Raw genomic sequence first — 25,991 nt, forward strand, 5'->3', positions numbered from 1 at the left:
TCAGTTCTGGTTTGTTTGGTGTGCCCCCCCCCCACCGCCATCATCTTTGAGCAGACTTCAAAAATACCAAACTGCTTATTCAAGTCTGTAGCTCTGAGAGGAGGAAAAAGTAGAAAGATGAAGCTTGATTTTTCCAGTTGCAAATGCTTTGTGATTACAATTGTTAAATATTTTCAAATATCTTTAGGAAAAAATAATGAAACTTTCTATATTATTCCAATGAGTTCGTTACTCCAGTGATACGTGGTACTGGAGTGAACAGAGAGACAGTGGCTATTTTAGTATCCTGCTCATTTGAGATCTATAATAATGCATTTAAACTTAAATACACAGTTTTGTTGCAACAGTAGTTTCATAAATATAAGTATTCCCCTGCTGAGTGACGTAGAAATATGTGAGAAAACCTCTGAAGTGTTAAACTGGTTTTGAGATGCGTGTTTTTTTTGTTTTTTTTTTTTCCTGATGGAAAAGAAAAATCCAGTATTAGTAAGCAGGGATTAGATTGGTATTAAAGTGGTTCTTGAGTTACCTTTTAATTGGTAGAATTATTATTTTGATACATGTGACCTTTGCTACTATATTTTTGATAAAGGCATCCTATTTGAAAAAATGTAACCTCTCTTTAAAATGGAGAAACTCTGCTTGGCCCAGGCTGGAAGTGGGGGTGACGGATGCTTTCTCCCCAGTGCCCAGCAGCATACCAAATAGCTGAATTATTCAGCATGGCCCGCAGTTGGTGAGTCTTATTTGTAGTAGGTTGCCACTCAGTGTGACACAGATCATGTTACTTACACTCAGTGTTTCATGCTTCTAAACCTAACAAGAGTTAAAAAAACATGTGAGGTTTTGAAAGTATTTTATGATCGCTTTTGAGGTCCTGCTTGAAGGCAACATAGTAAAGCAAATGAAAGATACTTATTCTGGTCTTTTTAAATGAAGAATCAAAAGTCCTTTATGAAGTTCCTCTTGCCAGTTGCTGCTGTTAGCAATTTTCATATTCTTACAGTCTAAAGGCAATAGTGGGTAGCATTGTATTTGGGTGGAGGCGTGAAGATTAATGGTGCGGCTTAAAGCAAGGCTCAGTGAAACTTTCTTTTCCAGCTACCGGAATTAACATCAATGAAGTGCCAAATGAAGTGGGAAGTCTGGAGATAAACAGTGAAGTGGATGCCTGCCAGAATGGGCCAGAGTTGCTCTTCCCTGACTCTCCTGTACCTTTTGACCCCACCAGCAGTGCGCAGGGTCAAGAGTTGTCCCCAGGTGTGACTGGTTTCCATGACAGCCTAAGGAAGTCTCAGGGAACTAGTGCTGAGGGCATAGTTCTTAGAAAAGAAGCTTTGCAGTCTCTCAAAATAAGTCTTCCCATGCAAGAAACTGAATTGTGTAAGCATCTGTTTATGGTGGTGCCCCTGCTTTCTCTTGCTGCATAAAGCTTTTTACTCTGAGCCTGGCTCTAGAATCCTATAACATCATTTAAGCTTGGACTAAACTTCGTTTTTGCAGTAAGCTTTTACTTCAGAACTACAATTAATTTTCTTTCAGTAAATCACCCTCTGCTGCAGCTAAGGCATGTGCCTTACCATTTAAAAATTTTTCTTACGCTGGAGGGGACACTTATGCTTTCTGGGACTGAAGCTATTCTAATCTTCTTGATTATTAGCAGTAACAGGTGACAAAAAAAAGCAGGTGATTTTAAGCTAAGTAATAAAGGGTGTTATAGGAGAGCAATAAAGAGGAGAGAAGGGGTAAGCTTTTATATTAAGGTGTCTAATGCTACAGGAGTTTTCTGAAATAATGTTTTTTTAAAATCCTTACTATGGGAAAGATTTGACGTGACTTAACAAAAAGAAAGGAAATGTCTCGAGGGAGCATCTTGCTCTGACCTGTAGGAAATGAGTGGACTGTGTAGGTCTTACTTAGTTTTATAATTTTAGTGCTGTCATGAGTGCAGGACAAGTGAGATTAAATGACAGCAATAGTTCTAGTCTTGCTGTGTAATCTCTGGTCATGTATATGTGGAGGAGCTACAGCATTTGCAAACTGAGTGACAGAAATACGCAGGCTTTATCAATGCTTACACAAGGATATATTAGAAGAGGGTATTCTGAGGTGCATGCCGATGGGCTTTCCTTGCATTCCTTGCTTAAGCATGAAGCATGTTGCTGATGGTAGAAGGGGCTTTTTCCTTTTGCATCAGATTTGCCTGTGTTGGAGCTTCCTGTTTGACTGTAAAGATACCTTTCGCTTACAGGCTCAGTGGAGTCTTCACTCCCATTAGAGAAAGAGGAACAAATAAGACTACAAGCAAGAAGACGGCTAGAAGAACAGCTCAAACAATACAGAGTGAAGAGACATCAAGAAAGGGTAAGTGTCTTGTTGAGAAGCTTGAAAACTTTATCCTTTCTTTGCACTAAATTATTATTTTCTCTGCTCTAAATGTTCAGTAGTTTTCTCAAATGTGAGAAAACATTTTTTTCTTCTGGATGTGCAAAATTTGGTTCTCTGTTACTTCATCGGTAATGTACCGGTTTGTGCTGCTTAAAATGCAGGGGGTGGGGTTGTGGAGCGGGGGGGTTGATCAAACGCAAAACTTAAAGTAACCTAAATGTTTAATTTTTCCTATATTTTTCAGTTAGCTTTTAGAGTCTACCTTGATCATTTCAACATGCATGTACTGAGCCTTGATAGGGTTGATTGCTGATGTAATTTACCTTATTTATAAAATGATGTATATATTTAAATATTAATGTAAAAATGTAGACCTTTACATATTAAGTTCTAAAGCAAAATAAGTCTTTGATGCTAGTCCAAATATAAAGTTCTGGAATTTATCATTGACTCTTTGCTTCTTTTAGTCGAATCAGTCTATGTCCAAAACCCGACCCTCCAGCACCCTAGATCCTGAGCTGATGTTAAATCCAGAAATCTTGCCAAGAGCTAGCACTGTAGCAATGACAAAAGAATACTCCTTTTTACGGACCAGTGTCCCCAGGGGGCCAAAACTGGGTAGCTTGGGGCTTCCGGCATCCTCAAAAGAGAGAAGAAATTCAAAATCTAGGCCCAGCAAGATCCGGTCCTTGGCTGACTACAGAACTGAAGATTCAGGCTCTAGAAACACTATTGGGAATTTTGTGGCTACTGATTTATCTTGTGGGACTCTGAAGCAAAGCAGGAGTGGTCCAACATCGATTGTTTCTGAAATTAGTCTACCATCTGACCTGGATGATCGAATAGAAAATTCCTCCTTAGCAGGAGACAGTGTTTCAGAGATTGATGGGAGTGAAGTGGGAACGAGGCTGGATGGAAATGAGAGTGACAGCTCTAACTACAGCAGTGTGTCAGGGCTGTATAACAGCTTACAGAATGCAGAAGGCAAACAGGGTGTTCCATATACAATAAACGGTCAGAAGATACATCCAGATGCAATGGGACAATTTCCTTCCATCAGCGAGGTGCTGCAGGCTGCAGCAGTGGAGCATCAAGCCCAAGAGCAAGAAGTTAATGGGGAAGTGCGGAGCAGGAGAGACAGTATTTCTAGCAGGTAAGAAAGATCACCCTACAGTGAGGCTGTTCCTAGGCATTACGGAATAAGCAGCCTATTACTCCTCCCTTCTACTAATTTTGCATCCAGTTTTAACTTAAATTCATTGTGATCAAATCTGTTTTTAACTTGCAGATTCTAAAAGAAACTGAAAGGTCCCTTTGCTTGCGTGCCTCTTTACTAAGTATATCTTTAGAGAAAGATATTCTTGCCACTGGCAGTGTGTTTTAAACAAGCTGCTAGCAGTTGCTTCTGTTTGTATTTACTTGTGAAGCAGACATTTGTTCACTGAATCCCTGATGTGGCATTGGTCTTTAAAGTCTGAAAGTGTGGAGTTAACAGACTCAGCAATATTTATTACTGTCCTTTTCCAGATCTATGCATGTGCCTTTCAGGCCTCAAATAGTGATGAAATGCCAAGGGTCTTGTCTATACTCCTCAGCCCTTTGGAATGAGATTTACTTAGTCTCACAAGCTTTTGTGTATGTGGTAGGTATTAAAGTGTGATTCGGTAAGCAAGTGGATGAGTGGTAAAGCCCTTAACAATGCAGTTGTGTTTTTTATCAGTTGTCTGTGGATGCATGTTTTATACATGCTAATTTTGAAATAACTTTTTTTCCCACCTTTGGAATAGAGTGTAACGGCCCAAGGTGTTAAGCTAAAATCAATTGTCAAAAATTATTCTAGCTTAGTCTTAATTCTTAAGGTAATGAGAGATGAAAGATCTTTTTTTCTGGACTCCTTGGCTGTACATCAGGGAAGGAGCATGAGGAATCCCTTATATCAAATACCTGTTCTTCCTTCTTTTGTAGCATCTGTTGGTATTTCTCAGGCAGTTTCACATTAAAGCAGACAGTTGCAGACAATAGTTGTAGAGGTTTTGTGCTCCCATTATATCTGTTTGTCTGCTTATAATGGGATATGCAGATACAGAACATAATGAAGTCAACCATTACGCTTTGTAAAATAACAAATAAATGGGTGCCACAGTAGATTCTAGTTGCTGTAAGTATAGGAAACTAACGTATAAAAATCTTAGTGTGAACATAATTTCTGGATCCATCATAAAGCCAGAAAAAACGTCCTAAATTCTAGGTCACACGTGGAGTCAGAGTACCTCTTCATTTCAGCCTCACTGTTTCACTAGATGAGTGTTGTATTCTAACCCTTCAGCTGTGTGTGCTGTCTCTGTCTCCAGTGTCTCTATGGAAAGCTCTATCGCAGGAACGCATGACGAAATGTTGCAGGTTCTGAAAGAGAAGATGCGACTCGAAGGGCAACTAGAAACACTCTCACTAGAAGCTAATCAGGTAGAAAATTCATTTGAATTTCTGTATTTAGCAAATTATAGTAATATGTTAATTTTCAAGAGTCTTCAATTCACTAGTCATTAAAACTGGGAATTGTGTTTTGTAAAGACCATTGTAGAATAAGGTACTTTACAAGGATGCTGTGGTGGGTTGACCCTGGCTGGAGGCCAGGTGCCCATCAAAGCTACTCTATCACTCCCCACCTCAGCTGGACAGGGGAGAGGAAACACAACAAAAGGCTTGTAGGTCGAGACAAGGACAGGGAGAGATCACTCGCCAATTACTGTCATGGGCAAAACAGTCTTGACTCAGGGAAATTAATTTATTACCAATCAAATCAGCGTAGGGTAATGAGAAATAAAACGAAATCTTCAAGCACCTTCCCCCCACCCCTCCTTTCTCCCCAGGCTCAGCTTCACTCCCGAGTTCTCTCCCTCCTCCCCACCAGTAGCGCAGGGAAACTGGGAATGGGGCTGGGGTCAGTCCCTCATATGCTGTCTCTGCCGCTCCTCCCTCTGCAGGCAGAGGGTCCTCACACTGTGCCCTGCTCCAGGGTGGGGTCCCTCCCATGGGGGATGGTCCTCCATGAACTTCTCTGGCATGGGTCCCTCCCATGGGCACAACCCCCAGGCACAGCCTGCTCCAGCACAGACCCCCGCGGGGTCCCCAGCTCGGGCTCCTCTCCATGGGGCCACAAGGTCCTGCCAGGAGCTCCTCCAGTGTGGGCTGCCCATGGGTCACAGCCCCCTGTGGGCACCCCGTGCCCCGGCGTGGGGTCCTCCCGGGGCTGCGGGTGGGGGTCTGCTCCCCCGTGGGCTCCGTGGGCTGGGGCACAGCCTGCCTCACCGTGGTCTTCCCCGCGGGCTGCGGGGGCATCTCTGCTCCGGCGCCTGGAGCCCCTCCTGCCCCCTGCCCTGCCCGGGTCTCTGCAGAGCTGCTCCTCTCGCGTATCCCCGCTCCTCTCCCCGCTGTTGTTCTCCCACGGGTGTTCCCCCTTCTCAAACACGCTCTCCCCGGGGTGCTGCCACCATGGCTGCCGGGCTGGGCCGTGGCCAGTGGCGGGGCCAGCTGGCGTGGGCTCTGTCGGACCTGGGGGAACCTTCTGGCAGCTTCGCACAGAAGCCACCTCTGTAGCCCCCTGGCTACCAAACCCTTGCTGTGCACACCCACAGCTGCTGAAGAGGATAAATAAAAAGTTAATGAAGTCCTCAAAGGCCTTTTTTAAAAAAAAGGTCTGGGTTGTTTTTTAATTAAAGTAAAATTGAGAGAGATGATAAATCCTGAGTAATGCTAGCACTGTCTATATAGCTGTATTTCCACTTTGTATTGATTGACGGTATAACACACATAATAGAAAGCATTCTTCCTCAAAATATGGAAATACATGTCTTATTGAAAATCCTGACATGGTTACTGAATTATAATCCTATATGTCTTGTCTGTGCTTTCTTCTGTATTTTCTTTGATATTTGAAATACCTGCTAGGTCACTTTGAAAGAGTTTTTTACAAGCTAGTGGTCTTTGCCTTAGCAAAGCCATTTTGTTGGGCATCTTCTTTAGTCAGCCATTTAATGTATTTTTCTCTTGAGACTTGTGCATTTTGATTTTTTTTTTTTCTGGATACTTTCAGGCTCTCAAAGAGAAGACTGAGCTACAAGCCCAACTTGCAGCTTTGAACATGAAGCTTCAGGCACAGATGGAGCACAGCCAAAACAGCCAGCAGAAGCAGGAATCTCTGAGTTCTGAAGTGGCCACATTAAAGCAGTCTTGCTGGGATCTGGAACGAGCGATGGCTGACCTGCAAAATACATTGGAAGCAAAGAATGCTAGTTTGGCTTCTTCAAATAATGATTTGCAGTTAGCAGAGGAGCAGTACCAAAGACTCCTGCTGAAGGTTGAAGATATGCAAAAAAATGTTCTCACCAGGGACAGCACAGGTGGGATTATGTAAATGTCAATCTTGAAGATTTGTTATGACATAAATCATTTAATTTCAACATAATTCTGAAGTCCAGGAGGAAGAAGGAATTTTGTTTCCTTGATGTCATACTAATAAAATGGTCTGAATTTTAAGATGATTGGTTTTTATTTTGTGTCACAGAAGTGCCGCTATTTACAAGCTGCCACTGCCAGCTTGGAGAGGGAGGCATAAATATTTAATCTAGTAACTGTTTGACAGTGGACTAATGTTTTTTAGAAAATTGTACAAATATTGGTTTGTAATGATGACTCTACGTGTCAGGATACCTGCTTCCTCTTTTTTAATTAGTTCGTATTTTCTCCCTCTAAGGAGCTATGAATGTTTACAGAAATTATTTATTTAATTTTGCTTATGACCTGATACTTTGAATTCTGGCTCTTCCCCTCACTTTTGCATGAAAAGCCAATCTTTATGTAATTAGGCATATATGGTTTTTGTTCCAAAAGAAAGAAAAGAGGGGGGGAAAAAAAAAAAAGAAAAAGCTACAAATATAGCAATAATCCTTGAAAAAAACGTGTGCATAAAAGTAGAACAATTAAGTGCACTGTCTGAATTCTTTATTTTTCTAGTTCATGATCTACGACAGCAGTTGGCTTCCTTACAGAGCCAGCTTCAGAAGGTGCAGCTGGAACGGACCGCGCTGACCAACAAGCTGAAGGCATCTGAAACGGAAATCACATCACTCCAAAACGTGCGGCAGTGGTACCAGCAGCAGCTTGTGCTAGCGCAGGAGGCCCGTGTCAGGCTGCAGAGTGAGATGGCCAATATACAGGTATTATGACTTACTTGCCTATAGGGCTGAGAATCTGTTCTTTATGTTAGTTGTATCCAGGGGACATTGTTCATAAGCTCAGACAAGGGAGCCGGTCTCACTTGTTCATTCTTCAAGTGGAAAGCAGGAGTGAATGGTGTTTTGCTTTTCATCATGAGGTGTTAGTTCGCATTAATGCTGAGCCATAAATGTAATCAAAGCACTTGCCTTCTGTGGAGGAAGATCTGCAGTGCCATGAAAGTAGTAGCTGAGATAAGGGAGAGATAGATTCAATGTGATTGTTTTGTTTTTTTTCTGAAACTCTAAAATTTGTTGGCCAGATTTTGACTGTTGATATTAATCTGTGATTTATTTTTTTTCCCTTCCTTTTAGGCTGGGCAAATGACCCAAGCAGGTATGTTGGAACATCTCAAACTAGAGAATGTGGCGCTGTCTCAGCAGCTGACCGAAACCCAGCACAGATCCATTAAAGAAAAGGAACGTATTGCAGCACAGCTGCAAAATATTGAGGTAAAGTTGTAGGTATCTTCATGAATTATGTTGTGCCTAGGTTTTGTATTTAAGTTTTGCAAACTCAAGGCTATTCCAGCAAAGTAACATAAAATTCTTATGAATTGATTCAAATGCTGCATTATAAAAACAGTAACTATTTCAGAGCAAATAAATTTGCATGACATGACAAGCAGTAAGAGGGAGCAAGGCCGTATGTCTCCCATTCCAAGGTGATAATTGCATTTTCAGCTTTGGTATTTGTTTTTCAAGGTGGATATGAATTTTCTCCCTTGTCCGTTTATGAACTTTTTCAAGAGAAAACTTAATTGGAAGTTAAACTAAGTCAGTAAAGTGCCGCTTAGGTGTGTAAAATTGCTCAGTACTCAGTTTGTCCTTCCTGCCCTCCATTAAGAATAGATGGGTGAAATCTGAAGTGCAGTATATTCACTTTCAAAGCACTTGGAACCTTAATTCCCATTGAATTTTAGTGACATTCCTGCTTCTAAGTCTGAAAGGGCAGTAAAGCAGCAGGTTAGTGGAAGCATCCCATCGCTGGTGTTACTAATAGCAGTTGTATAAATGACAGAAATTGCTGTTTCCTTGAGTAGCTACAGCATCCAAGGAATCTTTTGTTTTAGAATTTTTCCAAAGAGCTTAATTTTAATAAAGATTTTTTTTCTTTATGTCTGTCTTCATCAATTTAGAAAGGATATGATATGATTTAAGAGGAATTCAGATTGTAATAAATATACAGGACATTCACTGTTATTCTAAGGTGTCTGAAGTGTATGAATGGGTGGCTTCAGTAAAGACATACAGATGCGTAAGGCAGGCATCAGAATTATTTTTGCTTGTGTCTTTTTCCCTAGAAATTTTCTAACTTACGTTTTCCTCCCCCCCCCCCCCCTTCCCTCCTGCCCCTCCTCCTCCATGGAAATTGTAAAAGTTGATTCCTTGGTTTTTCTGTGCAGGCTGACATGTTAGATCAAGAAGCTGCCTTCATGCAGATCCAGGAAGCTAAAACCATGGTGGAAGAAGACTTGCAGAGAAAACTAGAGGAGTTTGAGGATGAGAAAGAACAGCTTCAGAAAATGGCTGATTCTGCAGCAACATTGGGGCAAGAATTGGAACAGGTAGACTATTGTTAGGCAACTTCCCCAGGGTTTCAAGTGGCATACTTATTTGGCTGAAAAGACAATAGTAAATAGATACTGAGCTTAAACTTTTTCTAGAACCTGAAAGATTGTTGCAAAAATGAAGTCCGTGTCAAAGTCGCTCTGTCCCAGGTGAAAAGGCTCCTTCTTTTTCACCCGTCTCAGCAACAGTATTCTGAAACTTCAGAACTACTGCCTTATAGATGTTGGGGGGTTTTAGTGAATTCAGGGTGTGATTATTCTAAGTATAAACAAGAAGTGTAGATCCACGTTCAAAGCTGTTAGGCAGTCAGGACATCGTTATATAACTTAAAGCGTAATATATCTGCACTTTGCTACAAGAGTCTTGCTTTAACCTTGTAACATTACGAAGGCAGCAAGTCAAGGACTGGAATGAGATGAAGTGTGTGGTAGCTCGGTATCATATTCCATGTAATTATATGGCATTATCATTATTAACACTGAATTTACCTGGTATAGCTAGTGTGGACGCATTTTTCAAATAAAAACGTAGAATACTGCGAATCTTAAGAGTATTTTAGGTTTGTCATTCTAATCATTGCTTAGCCTGTAAAATTACAGATGCTGCAGAAGGCAATCAATGCTATTAATACAGCAAATAGAGGTGGCCAAGGAAAGTTATTTTCACCTTCTGCTGTTTTCTCCTAGAAACTAAAACACTAGTTAAAATATTTTGATGGGAGTGAATTTTTAAGGATAACTTTTGTTTTGTACGAATTTAATCTTAAAATACTTCTTCTCAGGTCAGGTTGACTTTGCATCAGCGAGATCTGCAGCTTGAATCTTTACAGCAAGAACACCTAGACCTAATGAAGCAATTCACTCTGACCCAAGAGACGTTGCACACTAAAGAGCAGTCCCTGGATGACCTGCAAACACAGTATGATGAACTGAAGGCCAGGTTAGAAGAGTTCCAAAGTGACGCTACTTCTAAAGATGACATGATCCAGTATTTGCAGAATGAGAAGATTGTCTTGGAAGTAGCTTTGCAGGCAGCAAAAGCAAGCAAAGAACAACTTGATGAGGGAACAGTGCGCCTTGGAGAAGATAGAGAAGTAGCATCAGAAGTCTTGGAACAACTGAGGCAAGAAATGGCAATCAAGTCAAGCCAGGTAATGAATCTCTAAAAGTATCTTCTTTAAAGTAGCTGTTGCAGGGAAGTATTGCCACAGGCGCATGACAGAGGCAATTACCATGAGGGGAGGTTGGTACACAAGTTTGTATACACGTGTAGTTGCAAGATTCAGCTAGTGGGAATATTTTAATCAATTCTGTCACTTTTCCCTGTTGGTGAACTATCTGACACTTTACATCCTGTTACATAATTGGTGAGCTTACAGCTTAATATCCCTTGGAATCTGTATGTGCTTATGCATTTGTGTGGGATGGAATGGGAAGCTGGGGTTAATTGATCTTGTTCTGTCTGTTTCCAAGAGCCACCATCTTTCAAAAACTTACCACTTTTAAAACACAATAATTTTGAGTAGATCACATGTTTGAAGTAATTTTTCAGCACGCTGCTTTTCTATAGCGTTGTGGCCCCAACATCTTCCTTATGCCATAATTTGGTCTTGTTTAATTGTGCCTTTCTTCTGGAAACAATATACCAGGGTTTGCTTTTGTGTAGTGCTGTGTACCAGTTGAAGCTTTTTTTCTAGTCACATTAGGCTTGTTGTTGTAAAATAGTTCAGTATGTCCTTAATGTTTTTGTAGCTGCTGCTTTAATTTAAGGTGACTCTTCTTTCACACTTTCATTTCATAGTCATGTATGCTGTCTGTCTTTTAAAGCATCCAAGCTCCATAAGAAGAGCTTTCTTACTGAATACTGGTAACGATGAGTTTGTGGTAATCTTTAGAGATTTCTTTTGAAGATAATAATGGGACTTGATAGTATTACCAATAGAAGTACTGATGAATTATGGAAGTATATTTAACATAAAGATTGGGTTTTTTTCCTTCAAAGAACCAGCTGGTTTCTTCACTTGATCATGTATGTGTGAACAGGTGCCAGTGGGATACAAAATGTTTACGCTAATGGCATGTACTAAAACAATGGCAGGATAAGGGGACTTGATGCATTCCTGAGAGGGTTGACAAAGCTTGCTACATGGTGACCTGTGTGAATGTATTTCTGTATAAAATGTTGTGTTATGTAACAGAGCCGTTGAGATGCCTAGTCAGAAATGGGATCCTCATTAGGTTAAGCAATTGGTGCAGGCATAGCAAAAGATACTGTCACTGCTTGAAGTAACGTAGAATATGACATTTGACATGTACTGCCACTTGTTTGCTTTTTTTCCTTCTGGCAGGTAGAGAATCTACAACAAGAAAATGCCAGCTTTAAAAAACAGGTTCAAAAAGTGAAGGAACAGTTCCTGCAGCAGAAAGTAAGCAAAAGCAGACTATTTCAAAGAAACAAAACCAAGGAATATACTTCTTTCGTTTACAGTGAAGGCATGTACTTCTGAGGGGTTTGTGAGGACACGAATCAATTTTCTGTATCAAAGAACTTTGACATAATTATATAGTTTCTATATTTTGTACAGTTGATTTTTTTTATCTGTAATGTAAAAGCAGATCCACCAACAAATTCATGCTTTCATTGGACTTCAAGGAGTTTGGCAAATGATCCACCATATAAAATCTCTCTCTGGTTTGTTGATTAGATGTGCTGTTGCAAAAGCACTCGTGAAAATTTTCAAGTGTTGTCATTTTCCTGCAGCTTTGCAAAGTGGTAGTTGCTTCAGTAATTAGATTGAAAATAAGCGCTTTATTGCAAATTTTATACTGAATTACAGTTCTGAAACATTAACTTGAAATTGATATGCCATCAGTGTTGCATAGATTGACTTATGTATAGGGTGGCACCATTAATTTGCTGCTTGATTGCTTATTAACCTGATGCCAAAGGTGGTTTTAGCTTGTTAGGTTTAAGTTTGGGAAGGCTGTTTGAACTGTCAGCCATGGTTAAGCCCTCTTGTCATGGCAAAAGTTATTAACTGTGTATGGAATAACCGGTTAACTTTTTACATTTAGTTTGGTTAAAAAAAAGGCACATAATTAGTGCAGTTCCATAAAGAATGTGACAAGTATCTCATACTGCTATAAATGCTCTTACTCAAGAATGTCTTTTAATGAACTGCTGATACATAGCGGTATTTGATGTCTGAGTTTACATAAAAATCTTTGAATCAGAGTAAATATGTTACAGAAGATGATGCTGGTTTGTATTCTTTGACATGTGACATGCCCCCCTCCCCTCCCCCCCAAATCAAATAATATCAGTAAATATTTTATCATAAATTACTCTTACGCTTAGAAAGTTGTAACAGAGTTGACGTTGTCCTCTTGAAACTCTTGTGTCCAAGGTAATGGTGGAAGCTTATCGAAGAGATGCAAGTTCTAAGGACCAGCTGATTAGCGAACTGAAAGCTACAAAAAAGCGGCTGGACTCAGAAGTGAAAGAGATAAAACGAGAGCTACTGAAAATTCAAGCTGAAAAACAGTCACTTGAATCTGAACATTCAAAACTACAGAAGGAGGTATCTCGGGTTCAGCAGCAGATGGTGGAAATAGAAAATCATCTTCAGTCAGTGCAGAAAGAACGAGACGATATGGAAACACGTCTACAGGTACGGAAGGTGTTAAGCTTTGAGCTTTTAGTGTGCTACATCCAGGATGCATTGCTATTTCTATTAACTTTGGAAATAAACAGAATGACCACCTGCAAATCAAGGTTCTTCGTTACATATTTAATATTGTCTATAGATTTGAGCATATACCTACCAAAATTCCGTAAATACATGGCCGCTTATTAGCGTCTCAAAGTAAGTGGGAAGAAGCACACTGCAGAAGCGCTAGAGGTGTGATGTGGAAGCAGTTTCCATGGTCCCAAAGCGAACTCCATCTGAGAACAAAGACTAAGCTAGAACTCCAGTCATACATGTTACGGTGGTGGGCACAGAGGGAAGAATTAAAGAAGGGAAACGGAAAGGAGATGGAGAACGTTGGAACAGTTTATATTTTGAGATGGAAGTTATTTTGAAATTTTATGCTTACTCTTTTATAATCCAACATGCAGCAAACGTGCTTTTGTTCTTACACTCATGGGTGCTTTTTCCCTTCCTATTAAGTACTTGCAGTTCGATAAGGAACAAATGGCATCTCTTGCTGAGGCAAATCAGGCACTAAAACAACAAGTAGAACAAATGCAAGAAGAAGCAAAAACGTAAGTGTTCTTTTAGCACAAGCAAAGAACTACAGCATTTGGTTTTCATATTAATCTTTTTAGCAATACTTTCCTATTCCCTGGTCTTTTCTTTGGGAAATTTAGGTAGTCAGTGTCATATCCATGGCAAAGTGTTGGTCACATGCTACACAGGAATTGCAGCTTTTTCTGTGATTCATTTATGCTTGTAATCAACAGTCTCTGCCATATAACATACATACTGGAGCTAATCCTAATTACCATTCACTGAATTTTAGCCTTCAGTGGCTAGAATGCTGGCATTAATGAGAACCTGGGGTTTGGGGTATTTTTTCCCCACTGATGGTCACAGGGTTTTTATTTTACCTGACATATCCACTAAAGTTCTCGGGTTAGATTGGATACTTACTCTGAATTCTGTGTTATTTTAGAGAAAGTAGTATATCTTCTTTCATGCTAGAGTTTTAGTAATTCTGACAAAGACCTCTTAATTACCCTATTTTCTTAGAATGTTATCAAGTCTTCAAGAGGGCCTCGAGAGTCATACAGAGGGCCAAATTGTACCTTACCAACTGATGTCTTTCTCTGATGAGATGGGTGACTCTGGGACAAGGAGAGAGAAGTGGATGTTGTCTTTTCTGGGGCAATGTGAAAAACTAATTTTTTAGTCATGTGTTCAGACGGTTTTTGGTTTTACCTGATGTTTTCTTTTTCTTTCACTCCAGGGCCATTACTGAGCAGAAACAGAAAATGAAGCGTCTAGGGTCAGATCTGACAAGTGCTCAGAAAGAGATGAAAGCAAAACATAAAGCCTATGAGAATGCAGTTGGCATTCTTAGTCGTCGGCTACAGGAATCTCTCGCTGCAAAGGAATCTGCTGAAGCAGAGTTGAGCAAACTAAAAGCACAAATCACTGATGGTGGAAATGACCAGATTGCTCAGGTATGCAGATGTCTTTTAACGCTGTTCGTACAAGGGCAGAGCTATCTTGTTATTAATATAAGTCTTGAAATACTCTTTTACACTGAAGTGATCAAAATATTCAGAACATAAAGCTAGATAAGAACATGTTGTCAGTGTTCTGAGCAGAGAGAAGTTCCTTTTGCAAAAAGGCAAACCAGACTTCCGTTTGGTTGGTGGCTTTTTTTGGTTTTATTTTACTTGCATCTTTCAGGTCACCAGTTGTAGTCCAAGGTCAAGAGGATGATCAGCCTTTGTGCTAAATTTTCTGATTAATCGTTATTGTTGGTTTGGTTTTTTGTTTCGTTTTGGGGTTTTTGTTGTTTGGTTGGTTTTTTTAAAGGCTCAGCATCTGAAGATTTTTCCAAAATTCAAACTCTTACTGCATTTTTCTCATTGACAGTTCTTCAGGGTAGCCATAACTTACTCATACATGTTATGCCTGTGATAAGAAAATTAATTTACTAGGGGAAGCTCCAATTCTTTGGACCAATGGAGCAAGGTATCAAATATACTAACAGCAGTAGCTGCATGCAAGGGTGGAAAGAACCTCATTTAATACTTTCTAGAGAAGTAGGTGTTTTTAAAAAAAACAACTAAATTACTTCTGTAAGACAGGTGATATATTAATCACACTCGTGATCCCTTTGTCTTTAGGAAAGGATTCAGGCTCTGGAGACAGAATTGCAAGCCGTTAGCAGCAGTAAGTTGATGCTGGAAAAAGAGTTGCAAGAAGTGATTTCACTTACCAGCCAGGAGCTTGAAGAATACAAAGAGAAAGTGCTGGAACTTGAGGATGAGGTGATTGCTTGAATTTGCATGGTAGATCAGAAGGTGACAGTTATAAGTGCCCAAGAGGCAGGGAGAAATTTTAGTACTGTAATTTTATTCCAGCAATGCAGGAAATCAGAATCTTACATAGGAAATGTAATGTCAGTGACACTTGCTAATTTTGCTGCTCAGTGCCAGTTCTTCATGGTTTCATGAATCATTGTCATATAGGGGGAGAGAAAAGTAATTCCTGTGTTAGATTCCACACTGTCATGAGACAGTGAGAATGTTTGAGTCATTACCTTCTGAAAGTTTTTGGAGTCATGGATGCTCAGTGATTTTTTTTTGAGGGCAGAGTGCTGGTGTTCAGTTGTAGAGTTGCACAAAAAAATTACATGTATCAGCTACTCTTGATCTGCACGTGAACAGTGCTCCTGGATTCTGCTTTCTAACAAGCATTTTAGTCTTCCAAAAGGAAAAAGTACCCAACTGAATCAATTTTAGAATGTCCATTTAAAAAAGAAAAGAAAGAAATCACACTCTGGGAAAGCAAGACCTTTAATGAGTTTAGCTCACAGCTTTTTTTGTGGTAGTAAGCTGGAGTTGTTTGGGTTTGATTGTTTGATTTGGTTTTTTTTCTTCGGCTATAGCTTCAGGAATCTAGAGGCTTCAGGAAGAAGATAAAACGTTTAGAAGAAATTAATAAGAAGTTGGCGCTTGAACTGGAGCATGAACGTGGAAAACTTACAGGTCTTAGTCAGTCCAATGCCGCTTTGCGGGAGCACAACAATATCCTTGAAACAGCATTAGCAAAAAGAGAGGCAGATTTGGTACAACTGAATCTACAGGTATTTGACCTTTTGATAGAATATTTTCAGAAAGGAATTAGCTCATATTTCTGATAACAGGATGTACGCATCTTCCTCATGATAGAAAGTTGGTGCATTTTCTCCAGAACCAGGTCTCCCATGTGTTGTGTAACAGCAGTAATATAGGGGGCTAAACAAGAGACCAGAAATGAGACTTTGCTCTAAACGGAGCTCACTCTTTTGGAAAAACACAAATCACACTAAAATATTTGCAGTAGTGAAAGTGTGGCTCACTGAAGTTGGTTGGAACATGCAAACTGTTACATGTGGATTCATTGAGATGAAAGATTTTTATGCCAGTAGTAATATGTTCATGGGAATAATAGCAGTGAGCTACCATTTAACTGCAGCTACTTGGGTACCGTGAGGAAGGAGTTACCGGTGAACAGCAGAGGGAAGTTTTGCAATCCCTGCATAGGCTTGTGTTTGTATTTCCTCTGCTGGCAATTCTGGTCTTCCAGTGAGCTCGCACAAAATGTGTGTTTTTGTGTGATGTGATGCAGGTACAGGCAGTCCTGAAGCGGAAAGAGGAAGAGGATCAGCAAATGCAACAACTTATTCAAGCTTTACAGGCTTCCTTAGAGAAAGAAAAGTCAAAAGTTAAAGACCTGAAGAAGCAGGTAATGGCTCATCTTTTGTTCTATTTTCTTAAAAGGGGATTTAAATATAAGTATTTGAAAAGTAACTTGAAACAAAATCTACGCTTTATAACATCCTGCTTCCTGCAGGGTGTCTGTCATGATGGCCAGTAGCTGAAAGATCAGTTGATGTCGGTCTCTCCTGTTGTTCCCGGTGTTAAGCATACTCATTGACTACCAGGAATATCTCATTATGACTTATAATGCATGGGACACATCCTGAAGTGATGACACTTCATCCAGAAATTCACAATGAAGAAGCAGTCTGGCGAACATACTTCTTCCGTTATATATAGTTACTAACTGCCATTGGCATTAATAAGGATCACAACACTAATAATTTTTTTAGACAAAAAGAGGTGTTAACAGTTGCAGAACCTCCTTCTTGATTTCTTTTGTACCCCTTTAGTCTAGTTCCCTTTATGATTCACCTACAGTGATGAAACAAAGAAAAATTGCTTTTTTTTTCTTGTAGGAAGCAGCAGCCAAAGCAGATGCAGCACATAACCGCCGTCATTACAGAGCTGCTGTGCTTGAGCTCAGTGAAATCAAGAAAGAACTACATGCCAAAGAACTGCTTGTGCAAGCCCTTCAGGCTGAAGTGGACAAACTGCAGTAAGTAAATGTCCAAGTTCTTAGAGAATAGTAAATAAAACAAATCATCTGAAAAAGGCATACATTAGTGAATTTTTGGTTTTGTCAGTCTGGAATGGATTATGTTGAAATGTACTCCAGCTGAGCATGAACATAAGATGCATGTTAGGATTCTATGTGAATACTTGCAATTTTCTGTCTCTTCAAAATTGAGATCTGAAGTGCCCTGTGTTTAGGTTTCACCATCTGCTGTTTTTACCATTTCAACATAGATTTCTACTACTTCATGTTACTAGTAAAGATTAACACTTCATATATATACTATTATTCTTCTCTCTTTCACATCCCTGGGGAGCTACAAAGAGAATGATTTTTGATTGTTGAATATATTCCCTGGCACATTCAAATTAAATTTATTTTCTTTTATAGAAGATAATTTCTTGTAGTTTAAGAAAATATCAGATGTACATGAGCATGGATATAAGGTTAACGGATATAGAGGTTAACCCTGTTCCTCCTAAAAGAAAAGCAAAATTGCGAACAGGTTTTTTGATTTGGTGTGTTGATATTTTTGGGGTGTTTTTTTTTACTACATAATCTATTGTTTGTAACTGGACTATTACCAGTGCTCAAGGAATTTTACACCACCCCCCTCCCCCCAATATTTAATGATCTATTCACGCATCTGTTTCCTATAAAATCTTCTTGTGATTTAACTCTTGCTGTGAATGTGTTGGCAGAGCCTTCAGTAAAAGCTATAACAAACCAGGTTCCATGCACTGTCCTGTCGTTTATGGTTACACAGCTAACCCAGTGAGGTACTTCTTTTAAAGGACAGATTGAGTAACTGCTGTGTCTGTTAATTCTGCTGTGCAGGGTAGAAGATGAAAAACATTCCCAGGAGGTATCACAGTTTCAGGAAGAGCTGGCAGAAGCCAGGTCTCAGCTCCAGCTTCTGCAGAAGCAGCTGGATGACAAGCTTAGTGAACAGCCTGTAGTAAGCCAAGAGGTAAAACCTGCACATTTACTGTGTTCATCCTTATTTGTGATGCATTGTTTGACTTCATTTGTCTTTAATTCAGCATTTTTTGATGAAGTTTTGCTAGGTTTTCTTAGAATCAGGAAAGGTTCATGAGACAGTAATATATTTCTGATTTTGTGGCTGATTGCAGCTATATATAATTCTAAAGACACTTTCCCCCTTCAACGTGGTAGGTGGAAGACCTCAAGTGGGAAGTAGAACGAAGAGAAAGAGAAATTGAAACGCTTAAGCAGCAGCTGGATATGAGTGAACAGCGCAGTCACAAGGAGTTAGAAGGCATGCAAGTTGTCTTGCAGGTATTTAATCTAGTCAGTGGATGTTCTGATGGATAATGGTTATTGCTGTAGGGGGGTAATTAAAACAATATTTATATTGTTAGAAGCATAGATATACTTTCTGATACTTTTAAAAATACATTTTTATTCATAAAAACTTATTCACAACATGTTCTGCAGTGTCTCTACTTTTCTCAGTTTTACTTTGACTGTGGTGTTAGTGCCTTATTTCCTTGACCTTATGCCATTAAAATAGGCTGCTGCCTTTTTTTTTTAAAAAAAAATAATTTCTGTTTTCCACCAGGGCAAATTGGTTTCAAATAACAGTGTTTCTATTGTTTCTTTTTCTAATTTCTGCTGGAAATGATAAAAAATGATAAAAACATTAGTTGGCTGGAACTCTTGTACAGTTTTCCTTGTTTCATGGTGATTCCCTTCTTTTCCCATTCAGAATATCAAGACTGAGTTGGAAATGGTGAGGGAAGACCTGTCAGTGACTCAGAAGGATAAGTTTATGCTGCAAGCTAAAGTGACTGAACTGAAGAATAGCATGAAGTCGCTGCTGCAGCAGAACCAGCAACTGAAGTTGGACCTGAAGCACGGCAAGATGAAGAAGGTATTTAAATAGGAAGAATGCATGTTGTACGGTACTGGAAAATACTCCAATAATGCTCTAAAACTGAAGTACCAGAAAACACTCTGCTGCAGTAAACCTGGTGAAAACTCTGAAGTGAAATGCCTGCTTGTGATACAGACTTGCTGATGTTCTGGTATTTAAATGATAAATATAGGAACATTTGCAGGTAAAAGTAACTGCACTGATCGTGACTTCCCACCTTTTACTTCAGAAATCTTTGTGTTTAGCGTATTCTCTTACATTTACATTTTGACATAATAAAGCAAAAAAGGTAGCACTTAAATAATGAATCATGGGCGAATACGGAGTTAATATCTTCTTATAGTTTAATACCTTCTTAATGGTCATGTGTCTGTTCTCTCCATACTGTCTAGTTTTTCATCCTTCCACAGTTCCAAAGGGTAACTATTAGTGGTTTGAATTTTCTGATTTGCTGCTAGTACACAGAAAATGAAGCAATAGTAGATCTTTTGCTTTTTCCCTCCCTGAAGTAATTCTGTCACTTAGTGAGACAGATATGGAAGCCTCCATTTCATTCTTTCAAACGTTGGCCCTGATACCTCATCCGACAGGTTCCAGAATTTTCAAAAGTATTCCTTTGATTGTACTTAACTGATACTTCTTTTCCCTGAACTGTTCCCTTAACTATACTGAAAGAATTTTATTAAAATTTGTTGTGAAAATCCAACTAATTTTCTTTAAATCATTCCTGGTTTATTTCTTTAGTAGAGAGTTCTTGAGTAGATCCTTCTAGATGCTGTTTGTTTACTAAAGAGCATGTCTAGCAGATGACATGAGGTTAGGAACTTCTGCTTGTGATCCATGAGACTTAACAAGAATGTGCTTCTGATTCCAGCTCTCTAATGCATATATGTACCAGTAGTATGATGTGAGATACTTTCTATATGGTGAAAATTACACTGATGAAATAATTGAATTTCTGGCTCTTTTTTTTTTTTTTTCTCCTTTAAACAGAGGAAGGAACTGAAAGGAGAGAATAACTCTTCAAATCCTGTGACTCCAGTCAAGATTCCTGATTGTCCAGTGCCTGCTGCCTTGCTGGAAGAACTGTTGAAACCATCGACAGCTGTGAGCAAGGAGCCTTTGAAAAATCTGAACAGCTGTCTCCAGCAATTAAAGTATGACCTGTTATTTTCAACCATATCAAATAATGCTAAAAATGTTTCCAAGAAACCAGCTGCCAGCTTAAGGAAAAAAGGATTTGTAAAATGAATTCTTTTCCTTTTATTGGGACTATATTTAGGAAAGTAGGATGCTCTGTCATTTTAAGTGCTTGCTTATATGGTAATGAAATAGGGAAAGAAGCCTTTAAGCTAAACTAGGCAAAATGTCCATCCTAAGTCACACGCAGGAGAACAAACCAGAAACAGCTATTTCTAGTTGTTCTTGCTGGTGGAGAAGCTGTTGTTTCTCTCTTCACAGCATCAGAAAGGCTGCTCGTGATTGGAGCCCAGGCAGTGTGTTAATAAGAACTCTCCACAGAGGAAGTTCATTCTGCCAAAAATAGATTTTCAGATTTGCCCTTAAAAGGTCGCACATGAGATTCTTAACAGGAAAGCCACAACTTCAGGAAGATGGGGAACTCTGGTTATTGGGAGAACTGAGCTGCTATTACCACCTCAGTTGATGTTTGAGGGGGAGTGAGCCTGGGATGTTCTGTGATCCTGTACTACCAGGCTGGTCACTTTGTTAAGCTGGTGTCTGACTAAAGTCATAATGTGTTTATCTAGTTATTTTTCTGTGCTGTTTTCCTCGTCTCTAACTCCCATGTCGTCTTTTATACCTGCTTGTGTACCACATCCATCAGGTTGCAGTCACTCAGTGCCTTTACTGAGGAAACAGTGCTGCATCATCCCTGGCAATAAGTATGTGCAGCAAAGGAGTTTCTGCATTGTTGCCCCTTATTTTTGAGTTAAGCATATTGTGTTTGTTTTGCTTTTAAAGACAGTTCCTAAGGTTCCTGCAGACTACTTTCTTTTGTATGCAGCTATAGCTTAGATAGTCTTGGAGCGTCAAGGATCAGAAAAGTAATTCTCTTATCTTGCATTTAGCAGTTAGCTTTCTGCTTGTTAATTTTTGCTTTTTTGTTCCCAATACTTTCAAAAGGCAAGAGATGGACAGCCTTCAGCGTCAGATGGAGGAACACACCATTACAGTACATGAATCAATGTCTTCGTGGACTCGGATTGAAGGGCAGCTAATGGACCTTACTTCTGCCAGCCCTGCAACCGCATCAGAGCAGCAGGAGATTCCTACTGTAGATGAAAAGAAACAGAATTACAGTGTTAGTGACAAGGAAGCTTTGACACTATAACCTCCTTACCAGTTGTCTTTCTTCCTATTGCTTTAAGTATGTAAACAAATCTTTATCAAAATTATTTATTTATTTCATTTTTAAAAATGGTGTTCAGAGTTGTGCTTTTGCCTGTAGAAGCAAAGGGCATGGTTTTGAGAAACTGGTGTAATATTAAATGAGGAACATGTTGTTCCAAGGGTTGATTTGAAACGTTACCATAATGATTCTGTCATGTTGGGTGCCAAGTGGTAAATCTAGCTCATTTGGGGGTTTAGTAAGAGATTCAGATGAAGGTTTAAAATGAGGTCAAAAGGAGCATCTGGTTCCAGGTCTGTATTTGTTCAATCTGATTGAGTTTGTTAAGGAATGACTGTTAATTATGTAACATCTGGGTTGTGGTGAGTTGGGGTTTTTTTGGGGTGCGTGGTTTTTTTTTTTTGTGTTTTTGTTTTTTTTTAAATGGGTGGGGGCGATGGTGTGTTCTACCATCTTGGGTTGTATCCAAATCGCAGGGAAAAGTTCTGCTCATGTTCAGCCATTAGCAGTGGTTGAGAACTGGATATTCTGAGCATTCTTTCTCCTCCCTCCTATAATCTCTTATTCTTGAAGTTCAGATTACAGATACCTGTATTTAAAGAGGAAAATTTATTTGAAGCCATTTCTTGTTATGAAGGTGACCTCTAACCTATAGCAAAAGAAACAAGACTGTAAAGATGAGCAATGAAGAGCAGTATGTATCTTTGGCAGACTTGCCTGGGATGTTTTGTGAAGTATCAGTTTTTCTCTTACAGTCGCAAGCCAGTAGGGAGCTTTGCTTCACTGCACAAACACTTCTTGCACCTTTTTTAGGTCAACTTTTGAAGTAGACACCCTTGAAAAAGGTATGTGTGTAAAATAAATATATATATATATGAAAAAAATCATAATTTTCTGACTTTGAATATCTGTTTTAATATGCTTATATACTGTAAGCTAAGGCTGACATGAGGGTGTTTTTGTTACTGTCATTGTTTTAACGTTACATTTAAGTTCGCTTGTTTTTGACATACTGTACAAGTGGCTTAGGGAAATCATCCCCTAAAGCCAGAGCTTTTAGAAATGTAATTATTTTTACTTTAAAAGACAAAGTATAATGCCTATAAAATTATTATTTTTATTAGCTTTATCTTCTCCTACATACTTCCCCTAATTTTTGCACCCCCTATTACAAGGTGTCCACCATGAATGGAAATGTTGGTACTGTGGCAGCCCCTCTGCAGAGCACCTTGACTAGATTACTATTAAAGCAGCCCACTTTAGATTCCTTCACCTTTGGTCTCATTGCTCCATGTGGCTTGTAGTGCAGCGATAAGCCCGCCTTCTCCTCATGCAAAGATTCAGCGTGGAGGTACTGCTTCACCTAATGTGCTAAGTGCTAAAGCGCAAATCAAAATGTATGTGATATTATTTAGAAGATTTAGTGGCAACTCCTGTATTAGCATGTTTTTTGTCTTTAAAACACAAAGCAAGTCAATTATATCTGCTCTTGTTTGGCATTTTTTAAAAATCTACTAAGTACAGCTAGATTTAAGTGGCTGGGGAAAAAACCAAAAATACTAGTTTGTGTATTTTTTCCAAAGAGACTGTTGCTGCTTTTGGATGGGTTTGGTTGTTGGGGGGTGGGGGGGATTATTGCAGTTTTCTTAGCAGCAAGGCAAAAAATAAGCAAATAAACAAAAAAACCCAAACCCACCCACATTTTATCCTAAGTCTGATTTATCATAATTGCCAATTCAAGCCTTAGTCTAGTTGAACACTTTGCAGTTAGTCTCTATACTGACTGATTTCATGCCCCTCAGCTACTGGATTTTAACTTACATTTTATTTGGATCAAAGTCAAGTGATGCCAAAAGTCAAGGTTTTGAAATCTGTGAAGGAAGAAATGTGTCAGCGTCGCACTAGGTGCTGGTGTCCATCATACAGAATGACCAAACAATTCAAAGAGAAGTCAAAAGCTTTACAGACTACCTTAGACACATTAATGTCTGCATACTCCCGCAGTCTACTTTGCAGAGTAAATTGTACTGATTATCTCGCTGCTGTCATGTTCTTGAACTTGCCTGTATGTTAAGTTCAAAGAAGAAAAAAATATGCAGTATTGTTAAAGAACAAAATTAAAACTATGTAATGAATAATATAATTAGTACAAAAAATCCTGAACATTTGATAACTTTTTAAATGAAGTAACACTTGTGCAGTGTTAATGTTGCTGTTCATTTTAGTAAATACATTGCCTAGTTAAGAATCCATTATGTTTTAATCTCTTAAATTTGGCAGTGTTGTATAGATAAAGGTTTTATCTAGTATCAAAGAAGCCAGAGTTGTTAGAAACCTTCATAGTTCTTCAGAATGTGTGCTCTCCTCTTCTCTTGTATCAATCGTTATACTTCATTCCGTTTTCAGTGCAGTGCTGCATTTTCTCACTGGCTCCTTAAGACATCTGAGCTTGTACAGTGAAGTAGCTTTAGATGCACATTTCTCCTTTTTAAAGAAGAGGGAGCTGTTGTGAAGTGCTCGGATTACATTTCCCCATAGACCCACCTGTCTCTTTCTGAAAGTACCTGGGCCCTAGGTGTTTTCATGGTATATTCACCATGTGTTTTTTCTATAAGCAGAAGCACCTGCCATTTACTTAAATGAAGGACAGACGGTGAGACTTGAGGGTCTAAATCTGGTGAGGTACTAAGTCAATTCAGCTGTGCAAGTCACTGAGGAAGCCTTCTAGAAGGAGCATGCAGCATGTGATGAAAACAAAGTGCTTTTTTTTTTTAAGCTCATCAGCTGCACTTCTTAATTATCAAGAGAAATCGTTGCTGGTTTATTAAACAGCTTCACCCTGAGGCTGAGCATGCTCACTCTATGAAGCTTCAGGTCTCTCCTGTCCAGGCAAAAAACCAAATGAGCTGTAGGAATGAAAACTGCCTCCCTTTGCCTGTCACAGCACTGCCAAATACATCTGAGGAAAATCTAAAGAATAATCTCTTAAAATATTTTTATTTTCTTTTCCTTTTTCAAGCACTGCAACAGAATGTATTTTCTATGTCTTGTTTCTTCAGTGGTTGCTACCTACTAAACCAAGTCTTGTTGATGAAGGAGAAATGTCATTCTAATGTGAGAATGTTTCCCAAGCGATGGAAGCTGGTAAATGCTGCAGCATTACTGTTTCAGATGCTGCTGGGGTTTTTTGAGGACTCTTGAATAATTGTGCATTTAAAAAAAAAAAACCACAAAAAAACAACAACAAAAGCAACCAAAAATGCAACAAAAACCAGCAAACCCTACAGCGGAAAAAAAAAAAACCCCAAAGTTATTGAGTCTCTGGTGTTGATGAACATTGCATAATGCTCCATTCTGTTGTCTTCCAGATTTCTTGGAAATACTTGTGCACTGTATTGGGATCAGCTGAGCCCTTTATCTACTTATGCAATGGGAGAATCTGGTCCCATACTGTTTATTCAGGCAATATCCTAGCTGAAATCTGTGGAAATTTCACATATGTAAAAAGTAGAGTAATATCCAGAATGAAAGTTCTAGTGCTCATATTTTCACAGATTAGATATTCTCTCTTAGGGGAGTGAACTGCAGTGGCATAAGTGTGTTAGTGTTAGCTATGACAACATTAAAGGTGCGCTGGGGGCAGATAGTATTATTAATACCAATTTAACTTAAAGATGACATTCAGTCCTGGTGATGCAAAAGCTCGTGATTATACATTTTATTAACTTTGCCAGGGAAGTGTGAATAGTTGCATGTGACTTACTGTGACCAGAGCCTTTAAATATTTTCATGTGAAAGCAATTACAGTCCAAAGTAATTACTAATGCTCATCAGCTGGCATCTGATCACTCTTGTCTCCTAATAATATGTAACACTTCAGTCATGGGCAGTAGGGCAGCCTAATTTCCAGTACAGATGCACAGATTTCTAGGGGAGGGAAGGATGTTCTGGATATTATGAATGAAATCTTGTTATGTTTTCCACATGACATTCAGTAATGTCTGCTTAGGTGGTACTTGTAAAAATAGAAGTTAATAATTTCATGTTCTTGAGTGGATAACCCAGGGGATGGAGGAGTTACACTATGTACAATTAATGTTTATGATCATACATAGCATGTTGATTATAAAAATAATGTGCATAGGGGTTACTTTAAAAGTTTTGTGCAATAAACTATTTTTGGTAAAGGGCTCAATCTTGTTTCTGCTTTCAAAAAGAAATTGCTATAACAGTCTCTTGAGTTTTGAACATGCTGTGTAACCACCTTCAAGGAAAAAACCCTCACTTTAGGAGAGACTATGTTATTGCATATTGATTTTTCACACATCTAAAATTGATTGTGCTTGTGTTTCCATTATGCTTTTTCTCATGTTT

The 25,991-nt window shown here is 39.1% G+C and overlaps 1 protein-coding gene across 3 annotated transcripts in view; it reads left to right on the forward strand.

Annotated features, from left to right (window-relative positions):
• GOLGA3 (golgin A3) overlaps positions 1-25,812 on the forward strand; it is a 30,366-nt gene extending 4,554 nt beyond the window's left edge. The window contains exons 3-24 of one of the 3 annotated variants that reach the window (XM_055796609.1): positions 1,102-1,260; positions 2,252-2,364; positions 2,856-3,541; positions 4,740-4,851; positions 6,482-6,788; positions 7,402-7,604; positions 7,977-8,114; positions 9,068-9,229; positions 10,015-10,383; positions 11,581-11,658; positions 12,640-12,903; positions 13,405-13,499; positions 14,204-14,420; positions 15,096-15,239; positions 15,860-16,057; positions 16,582-16,698; positions 17,192-17,331; positions 18,187-18,319; positions 18,526-18,648; positions 19,079-19,243; positions 20,240-20,403; positions 21,392-25,812. In XM_055796609.1, coding sequence (XP_055652584.1) covers positions 1,102-1,260; positions 2,252-2,364; positions 2,856-3,541; positions 4,740-4,851; positions 6,482-6,788; positions 7,402-7,604; positions 7,977-8,114; positions 9,068-9,229; positions 10,015-10,383; positions 11,581-11,658; positions 12,640-12,903; positions 13,405-13,499; positions 14,204-14,420; positions 15,096-15,239; positions 15,860-16,057; positions 16,582-16,698; positions 17,192-17,331; positions 18,187-18,319; positions 18,526-18,648; positions 19,079-19,243; positions 20,240-20,403; positions 21,392-21,599 — 4,295 coding nt within the window. In that variant the 3' untranslated portion in view covers positions 21,600-25,812. Of the gene's footprint in view, positions 1-1,101; positions 1,384-2,251; positions 2,365-2,855; positions 3,542-4,739; positions 4,852-6,481; positions 6,789-7,401; positions 7,605-7,976; positions 8,115-9,067; positions 9,230-10,014; positions 10,384-11,580; positions 11,659-12,639; positions 12,904-13,404; positions 13,500-14,203; positions 14,421-15,095; positions 15,240-15,859; positions 16,058-16,581; positions 16,699-17,191; positions 17,332-18,186; positions 18,320-18,525; positions 18,649-19,078; positions 19,244-20,239; positions 20,404-21,391 lie in introns of all 3 variants that reach the window. The other 2 variants (XM_055796608.1, XM_055796610.1) reach the window with 2 other exon arrangements.
• Positions 25,813-25,991: the final 179 nt, after the last annotated feature.

This window comes from Falco peregrinus, chromosome 2, assembly GCF_023634155.1.
Source record: "Falco peregrinus isolate bFalPer1 chromosome 2, bFalPer1.pri, whole genome shotgun sequence".
NCBI classification, from domain to species: Eukaryota; Metazoa; Chordata; class Aves; order Falconiformes; family Falconidae; genus Falco; species Falco peregrinus.